At 64.3% G+C, this 9,346-nt stretch overlaps 1 protein-coding gene across 1 annotated transcript; it reads left to right on the top strand.

Moving 5' to 3' along the window:
- Positions 1-760: 760 nt before the first annotated feature.
- Positions 761-8,274, top strand: DOK1 (docking protein 1). The gene is made up of 5 exons (XM_074821635.1): positions 761-882; positions 1,237-1,533; positions 4,231-4,342; positions 4,497-4,669; positions 6,729-8,274. The coding sequence occupies exons 1-5, from the start codon at positions 820-822 to the stop codon at positions 7,839-7,841; spliced, it is 1,758 nt and encodes a 585-aa protein (XP_074677736.1). The 5' UTR covers positions 761-819; the 3' UTR covers positions 7,842-8,274.
- Positions 8,275-9,346: the final 1,072 nt, after the last annotated feature.

Genomic DNA, 9,346 nt, shown 5'->3' with positions numbered 1-9,346 from the left:
CCACTTCCACTCCCCGGGTGCTTCCTCTCTTTCATCTAGAGGAAGGGCTGGGGGAGCCTCCGCCGTGCCCAGGCGCCGGCAGCCCCAGGCTGGGGGGGACGCGCCGGAGGCTCCTTCAGGAGGGCCCCAGGCCGGGCCCGAGCCTGTGACCAGCCGGTGTCACCCCTCTCATTTCCCAGGGGACGGTGACCTGCCCGCCCCGGGGTGCCCCCAGCCACACCTTCCTCTGTTTGCTCCTCTGCGCCCGCTGCGCCCCGCGATCCCGGCCGCTCCCCGGACCGGGCCGTGCCGTGCCGGACAGGTCGCCGGTCCGACGGCCCCACAGACCCCGCTGCGGCCGCGGTACGACTGCGCCGGCGTGTCCGGCGAGGGCCCCGCCGTCCCGGGCGCTGGCCCTGCGTGTCCCCTCCCCGGGCGCCTCGAGGGCTCCGCCACCGGCTCTGCAGTCTCTCGCTCAGCGGCTGCCGCCGGGTGGAGGGCGGCCGGGGGTGGCCGGGGCTCCATCTGCCCCCCGGCCGCGGGACACGGGGGACGATGTCCTCGGGCGGGTCTGGAGGCGGGAGGTGGCCGCGGGGTGCGGGCAGCGCGGCAGGGCCGGCTCCTTCCCGGGCGGCCGCGGACCCCCCGCTCTGACACCGATCCCGGCCCCGGCGCGCGGGGGCGGGGGGGCGGCACGTCCCGCGCGCCCCGGGGGAAGCGGCGCCCGCGCCCGGTGAGGGCACAGGAACCGCCCCCCCCCCCCCCGGCCCGGCCCGGCCCGGCCCCGCCCCGGCGGCGCGAGCGCGGCGGGCGGAAGCGCGCGGAGGGTCGCGGCGCGGGATGGACCCGCCGGTCAAGGAGGGGCCGCTCCTGGTGCAGCAGAGCCACAAGTTCGGCACCAAGGTGGGGCGGCGGGACACCGGGGCCGGGCCGGGCTGGGCTGGGCCGGAGCGAGCCGGGCCGGGCCGGCTCTTCCTCCTCCCCGGGAGCCGGGCGGGCTCCGCACCGCCGCCCGGGCCGGGCCTGCCGTCCCCGCGGCTGGGCGCGCTGCCGGGCCGCCGCCCGGCCACTGGGGAAGCGGGGCCGGGGTTTGGCCGGGCCTGGGCCCGGCTCGGCGGCGGCCGAAGGGTCCCGTGGCCGCCCCTCCCCGCCGGGCGCGGTCGGGGCCGGTTCCCGCCGCTCGGCTGGGCCGTGGCGGGGCGGGGGGTGGGGGCACGCACCCCGGTGTGAGCCCGGTGCCACCCCGCTGCCTTGCAGAGGTGGAAGAGGAGCTGGTTCGTGCTGTACCCGGCCAGCCAGCACGGCGTGGCCCGCCTGGAATTCTTCGACTGCAAGGAGCCGTCGGCGCCGCCCGAGCGCCTGGGCACGCGGCGGCTGGCCAGGACCGTGGTGCGCCTGGCCGACTGCACCAGCGTGGGCCCCGTGGCCGAGAGCGGCCCCCGGCCCGGCACCACCGCCTTCCGCCTGGAGACCAGCGAGCGGAGCTACCTCTTCGCGGCCGACAAGCAGCAGAGCGAGGAGTGGGTGGCCAAGCTGTGTGAAATCGCCTTCCCGGTGAGCCCCGGCGGGGCGGGGGTGGCCGCGGGCAGCCTGCACGGGGCCGGCGGGTGTGAGCCCTCCCCACGCAGCAGGAGGGCCCTGCGGCACGGTGCGGGGAGACCCAGGGCACCCGTGAGTGGTCCCAGGCAGTCAGAGCGCCTGGCCCTGGGACTCCGAGGCCCCTGTGACAGGTCCCCCCCAGGTTGCAGCTCCAAATTTCAAGCCGGGCTCGTCTCCCCCAGCGTGGAGCCCATCCTCACCCCCTCCAGGGCCAGGTGATGGCTGAGGAACGTTTCCTCTTGGCCCAGCCGCCGCTGCCTTTCCTGCCACAGCGGCAGCAGAAGCGGAGCTCTGAGAGCATTGCCTGGCTCTGGGACCCACCTGGCTCCAGGGTGGCAGTGCTGGCAGCTGCGGGGCCAGTGCACCCCCTCACCCAGGCTTGGGGCTCGCTCCTGCCTGCTGCTGGGAGCACCCCATCCGTGCTGGGCCTGCGGCACAGCCCTCCAGCTGCCCTGCCCTCTGCCTGCGCCCCGTAGCAGCTCAGCAGCCTTCTCTGGAGGTGGTGGTCAGCCAGCATGACACCTCCCTGCGAGGGCAGTTTGGGCAGCCTACAAGTACGGTCACCCACACCGCCCTGTGAGAGCAGCCGGCGCCTGCCCAGCCCCACGGGTCCCCAGCTCTCCTTCCTGGGAGATGTTTGCACAGCTCTGAGTTGTGTTCTGGCCGATTCCAGGCTTTTGAGTGCTGGGCAGGGCTGCCTCGCAAGGTGGCTGCTGCACAGCTGGTGATCCCAGGATCGCACAAGGACCCAGGTGTTTGCTGAGTGTGATTCGCCTTAAGCCTTTTTTTGTTCCTGCCTGCATCTCCCTGCAGTCTGCTCTCAAACCAAATGTGTCTGTGCAGCACGTGTCCTGCTGACCAGGCCAAGAGACACCGGTGTGGTGCTGGAAATTACAAAATATCCGCACCCGTGTCTGTTTGGTGCAGACAGTGTTGGAGCCTTTGTCCTAGAAATGGCTCATGGGGCCAAGCTAGGGACACAGCACACACCTTTGGAGTGGTGCAGGGTAGTAGCAAGGCAGAGGAACGTTGCTCAGAGCAGGGGTATGCTCATACCTTCCTTCGCATGGTAGCTCTCAGTTGGTGGAGGTCCAGAAGCAAGCTGACAGCCTAGGAAGCGGTGATCAAAAGGCTGCATGGATAGCACGTGTTCTAGAAAGGCCTGGCCTGGAGCAGGAGGCACAGGAGCTGCATGTGGCCTCTCTGCAAAAAGCTGAAGGTCCTCAGTTGTGATTTCTGGTCATCTGTGTAGAGACAGTGATTTTGTGTCATGTTGTTCGTTGCTGCCTAGAGGGTACGGCAGGGTCCAGTAGCTTGGGAACTGGGGCCAGAGATAGTTTGGAGTTCAGAATAGAATTTCTTTTTCTTTTGGAGATGAGGGAAATGGCAGTCAAACAGCCCTAAAGGGCTCGGCAGATTGTCTGGCCCTTGACTTCCTGATCCCAGGCTGGAACCCTGCTGCGTCAGATGCTTTAGCTGAGCAGGAGCTGCTGCTATCAGCTCTAAGGACGCTGGGTTTTAGTAGTCCCCGTTCTATTTAGGAGCCAACCAAGAGGGCCTGGTGGCCCTTTATGGGCCTTGCCTGTTAAGAAGCTCATGTGGCTGGGTTTTAAACTGAAACTGTGACAGCTTGCCTTCTGCAAGACACATGCTCTGCTGCAACCTCATCCCATGTGACCCTGAGAAGCAGCTTCCAGCTCCTGTCCAAATACAGACCCTCGTGCAGCGGTGCAGTCTGTGGAAGCAGCTCTTACAGGGCATCTGTGAGCCTTTGATTTGTGTGGGGCTTCCCTGGAGGAGGATCTGTGCTGCTGGGTGGTAGCACTGAGAGTGCCTCTCCCAAACAGGCCCTTTGGGGACCCTGATGCTGCGACACGGTCGCTGACAGTGTGTGCGTTGCACTTTCGGTTCTGCAGGCACTAAAATAGAAGTGCTGCTTCCCTTCTGCGGGCTGTGTGCTGATACTGGCAGTGCCTTCCTGCCTGTGCAGGAGCAGGACGCAGACCCTTGCACTGCTGGGTCATCTCATCAGCCCCCTCCCTTGCTCGTACTGCTGGGAGAGCGTGCCTGGGCCCCCGAGATGCTTTGGGCCCGGTGTGGCCTGTGCCCGAGCCCATCAGTGAGGAAGCAGAGCTGTTCTCTTCCTTGGCACCAGGGCAGCCGCACGGGCACGCCACAGCGGTCGGAAGAGCAGCAGTGGAGGGGCACAGGGGACCCCCGGGTGCTGCCCCGCAGGAGGCCGCGTCTCGGGGCTGGCTTGTGCTGCACCAGGGACAGGGCTGCCCGAAGTAACGGCTTTCTTCTGTGCCTTGTCCCGTGCACAGCCGAGGTGGGGCCCAGGGTGGTGCTGGGAGCTCCAGGGAAGCCTCTCCTGCACTGCCTGGCCCTGTTCATCCGTCTGTGTGTTGGCTCGGAGCGGGGGGAATGGGGGGCAGGTGGGCCTTGGGGTGGGCCTTGGGGTCTGTCACTGGCTCTGGGCAGGGAAGGGCTTGGTATGGCCGCAGGAGGGCCAAGCTGTGTGGGGTGGGGTAGGTCCCTTGGGGAGGGCAGCAGGGCGTGGGGGTGCAGGGCTGGGGGGGCCGGTGGCCGCAGGGGGACCCAGGGACTGATGCGGGAAGAGGGAGCAAGGACTGATCTGCTCTCCCTTATCAGGGAAATGGCCCCAGCGATGCTGGCATGGTGGCCCGGTGTGGCAGAGAGGACAGCGGGGAGGCGCCGGCCCTGGAGATGGCCGTGAACTCCATCTACTACTCGAGAGACGAAGGTGGGACCTACTCCTGCCCTGACTTCGGGCCACCTTCTGTGGGGTCTGTCCTGCTGCTGCCCCATCATTGGGGCTCCAGTGGGCAGGGCGAGGCCTCGCCTGGGGCTGGGATGTGGCTTCCTCCACCCTCCCCTGAGCATCCCTGTCCCCACAGTGAACACCTTCTGGGTGACGGTGCAACGGACCGAGGCTGCGGAGCGATGCGAGCTGCGCGGTGCCTACGTGCTCAAGGCTGAGCGTGACAGTCTCGTCCTGAAGGACCCACGGACAAATGAAATCCTCTACGTCTGGCCATACCGGCTGCTCCGGAGATACGGCCGGGACAAGGTGGGGGGTGGGGGCCCTGCGTGCCGTGCACTGAGGCCTGTTCCCCCACAGGCTTTCCCTTGCCAAAGGGTGAGGAGCTGCTGTGCTGGGACAGCCTGTGGCAGCCGTGCAGCAGTCCCTGCCAAATTCCGAAACTGCTGCAGCCCCCAGCGGCTGTAGCAGAGTCTCCAGGGGTGCCCGTGGTCCTGTCTGTCCTCAGCGGCTGCCTGTGCTGCCGCGCAGGAGCATGGGCAAGCAGGACACGCATCCCCACCGAGGGCATGGCTGTGCAGGGGATGAGTCTCTTGAGCCAAGGAACCAGCGCCAGGACAAGAGGGAATGGCCTCAAGCTGCGCCAGGGCAGGGTCAGACTGGCTCTTAGGAAGGATTTCTTTGCAGAAGGGGTTGTTGGGCATTGGAATGGGCTGCCCAGGGCAGGGGGGGAGTCCCCATCCCTGGAGGGGTTGAAGAGTCGGGTTGAGCCAGCGCTGAGGGATCTGGTGGAGTTGGGAATGGTCAGGGTGAGGTTCATGGTTGGGCTGGAGGATCTTCAAGGGCTTTTCCAACATAGATGATTCTGGGATTCTGTTGTGGTCACTGCCTCACTCCCACCGGGGCCGTTGCAGCACCGGTGGCCAGCTGGCCCCTCTCCCGGATGTCCCCATGGCTGGCTTGCCCTCATTCTCCAGCCCAGCCCTTCCCAGCCCATGCCGTGGGCAGGCATGTCCTCCTGTGCCGTGCACAAGCTCTCCCCAGCCTCCAGGGACCTTGGCTTCCCGCAGTCCTCGCTCTGCCCAGTTCAACCCATCCCTCCTGAAGGATGGTGGCCAGAGCAGGAGGGGCTCCCTTGAGACACCAGTTACTCTGGATTTGTTCACTTTACAGGGTGTGCTGCTCTTGGCCTGGCTGACCTGTGTAGGTCTGTCCCCTCTCCAGTGTCCACCAAGACAGGTCCCTGATCTGTTTTGCTGCTACTCTGAGCACAAGAGGTACCCGCCACGTTGGATGGGGAGGAAGTGGTCTCCCCAGGGCTGTTTATAGAAGTGATGGTGTCAGCTGCACTCTGCTGATGGCGCTTTCTGCGTCACTTTACCGAAACAGAAGTGGAAACTGAGCTGCTCTTGTGGAGGCATCTTGTGGAGGCAGGGTCTGCGCTGGGGCAGGGAGCTGCACCCACAGATCCCCGAGCAGTGAAAAGTTGGCTGTGCTTGTGTTTGGCAGCATTGACCCACAAAAGGAAGTCTGGCCCAGAGGCTTTTGCAGCAACCCCAGAGAGTGTCGCTGCATGTGCAAGAGCCCCAGTGAGGCAGAAAATCCCACCTGAATTCAGGGGCTGAGGTTCAGGAAGGGTGTGAGAGTCTGCTGGTGGGAACTGGCATATGAGCGTGTGTTCAGGCCTGAGGAGCACAGCCTGGTGCAAGACTTCTCTTTAAAGTACTTTATACCATTAACAGAGTAATGCCAGTAAGGCAAATGCTTTGCTTACTATTGGTAGCCAAGCTGCTGCTTCTGGCCTTTGTCCCGTGAAAAGCAGTGTTCCTCTGTCTTGTATTTCTCACCTCTGAATTGCTTCCCTTCTGCCTGACTAATGCTGACTTACCCAAGAGGCCCGTCATAGCTTCCCCTGCTGAACTGTCACTCTTCTCACCCTACTCCATTCTCGGTGCTAACTACATATTTTCTAGACTGTCTGGTGCCAGCTGATGCTGCTGGAATTGCTCAGGTAAGGCAGGCAGCAGCTCTCCAGCAGGACCTGCAGCTCTGGCCACGGGGCATCTCACAGTGATGTCCCCCCAGGTCCATCCCACTCCAGCTTCACAGCTTGATCCAGGCTGCTGGGCAGCGCAGCCTTCTTCTGCCCAGGCGCTGGGCAGCCGTTGAGCATGGCGTGCCCCTGGTGCCTGCCGAGCTGTGGCCCTCGCTGCGGGGGGCGGAAGGAGCAGGATGTTCAATGAAGTCTCTTGCAGGATGTGCAGGATCAGCGCCGCGGCCACGCGCCCTTCAGCAGGAAGCGCAGCCTGCAGAGTGAGCGGGGCCGGCAGGTGCTGGGCAGGATGTGACCCTTCCGCTTCCCTTGCAGGTGATGTTCTCCTTCGAAGCTGGCAGGCGCTGCGACTCCGGCCCAGGGAACTTCACCTTTGAGACCAAGCAGGGCAACGAGATCTTCCGCCTGGTGGAAGCCTCCATCCGGGAGCAGAAGGCGCAGGTGGAGGAGAACCGGCAAAGCTGCGATTCGCTGGAGTCAGACAGCCCTAGCGTGGTGCTGATCCGCCAGGCGCTGGCCGACAGCCTGACTCTGGAGCTGCCGGCAGAGGGGGGTGACACCCCGGCACCCAAAGCGGCACTGGCGCCCCGGTCCAGCGCAGCAGCAGAGGAGAGGGACGCCACGTCTTTGCTGAAGACCCGGAGTCTGCCGGAGCTCCCCGTGCCACAGGCCAAGCCCACGGTCCTGAGCACACCCCCGCGCTCCCCTCTGCCCAAGGTGCCGCACGTCGTGCTGCCGGCCGAGGACCTGTGCAGCGTGTACTCGGAGCCGCTGGACTCAGTGAAGGGCTTCCGGCCCTGGCTGGACCCACTGTACTCGGAGCCCGTGGACACCAAGCCCGCCGGCGGGGCCAAGGTGCCCGGCGGGGCCGTGGACGAGACAAAGCTCCGCCTGCCAGCGCCGCTGTACTCGGGCACGTACGACCAGGTCCGGGCCGAGGGACGCGGCCAGGCCCCCGCAGCTCCCGGCCGGCGGGAGCACATCTATGACGAGCCTGAGGGTTGCGCTCCCCGCTCGCTGCCCCCCCCCACCTGCATCTACGATGAAGCCCGGCCCATGGGCGAGGCCTGGCGCACCCAGGGCCATGACGGCAGGGGCGGCTACGAGTATCCCTACAACCCCAGCACTGACGACTACTCGGTACCTGCCTTCCAGGCCAAGGCCAAGGGCCCCAAGCCGGTGCCAGCCCCCAAGCCCCAGGCAGCCTTGATCCCCAAAGGTGCCGAGAGGAGCGGGGACCCTGGCAAGCGGCGGGGGAACGCAGCTCCTGAGAGGGGGGTTGTCAAACCCGGCCTCAACAGCAGCAACAACAACAACGTGGAGGTGCTGTACAGCCGGGTGCTGAAGCCCCCGCACGCGCAGAAGAAGGAGCAGTCTGTGGATGAGTGCAGCTTGTCACCTGTCTACGAGGACTTAGGAGAGATATAACTGCTGCTGCTCTGTACCTGCCCGGGAGGGACTGGGGGGCCCAGACCCACTCGTGAGCAGTGCTGGCTGCTTCCCCCGTGGGTCCTGGGGGGGACTTGCAGCTGGGGACTGGTCTGGCTCAGGCAGAGCCCCTCTTGCTTACCAGCGCTGAGGAGCTCTTGTTTCCTCGGAGGCCCTTTCCACGGCAAGGGCAAGAGAGCTGTGGCTGTGCGGGTGCCAGCATGCTTTGCAGGCGCTGGAGCTGGCTCCGCTGCCACCTCCTGATCTGCCGAGGGCTGGCTTGTGTCACCCTGCGCCTGCTGCTCTGGCTCCCTATGACCAGGCCGCAGGGCTGGGATATCTGCTGCGGTGCGTGGAAGACTGCTTGCCATCAGTCTCCAAAAGTATTTTTATACAAAATTATTTTGATATTAAAATCTGTCTCAGAATGCAATGTTTGCCTTGGCGTGTCTGGGCTGTCAGGCACGCGGAGGGGGAGGTGCTGGCGCAGTGCTGCGGAGCAGGGTGGCCTGGCTGAGTGGTGTTCACGTGGTGGCACGTTTGTGTCTGTGCCAGAGCTACTGAGCTAAGAGGAGACCACGAAGAAAAGCATGTGCCAGGTTCAGCTGTGGCTAGGATGCCCGTATGCCAGGGGATCAAGGGGTATGAGAGTCAGGCTCGCAGATACCTTTATGTGTGGCTTGGGGCACCAAATGTGATGGCCTCCAAGCATAAGGCTGGGCAGGGCCAGGCTCCAGCCCTGCTGCAGCAGAGTGTTGATTAGTGACAGGATCTCTCCTCCCCCAGCCTGATCCCTCTGCCAATTTCCCCCCCTGCTCCCAGCTGCTCTTGAAAGGCCTGGGATGGCCCAGGCTGGATCCCATTGACCTTAATGGCCAAAACTCTGTGGTCTGAGCCCAGGGGTTTGGCTGTGATTGCTGTGTGGCCAGCCTTGGGCAGAAACCTATGCAAGGGAAAAACAGGTTGTTCTTTTGGTGCTGGTAATGGTTTTGAGAGATTTTATGTCCCTTCTGTGTGGGGCTAGACCAGGCACCCTGGCATTGGCTGTCCCCGAGTTGGATGGGGCTACTGATGACTTCTGCAGGTTTACCAGCCTGTTGATACAGACAGCAGCAAAACAGCCAGCTGACAAGCAGCACTGTGATATACCTGTGCTAAGCATGACTTCTGCAGCCCCAGCTCAGACCCAGGGAGCCACAAACCATTGGGGAAGTTGGGAGGACCAGGTTCAGGTCCCCAGATTGGTGAGATGGTGACAAGGTGGTGAGCTCTGACTGGGCATTGGTCTGATGCCCAAGTTGCAGGGGGAAGCCTCAGTCCTGTAACAACCCAGCGCAGCTGTAGCCAGGACCCATTTGTGGCTGTTCTCCTGTGCTGGGTTCTCTTCCCCACTGGGGTTTTGCTGCAGGAGGAACAAAAAAGCCTAAGCTCTGCGAGGCTGAGGCAGTTCCTGCCTGGGACGAGAGGCACGAGCAGCAGGCATCTGCCTGCTCCAGAGAAGAGCT

Source organism: Strix aluco, chromosome 4 (assembly GCF_031877795.1).
Source record: "Strix aluco isolate bStrAlu1 chromosome 4, bStrAlu1.hap1, whole genome shotgun sequence".
Lineage (NCBI taxonomy): Eukaryota > Metazoa > Chordata > Aves > Strigiformes > Strigidae > Strix > Strix aluco.
Note: the sequence above shows the minus strand (reverse complement) of the source record. Positions and strands in the feature narration are given on the sequence as shown.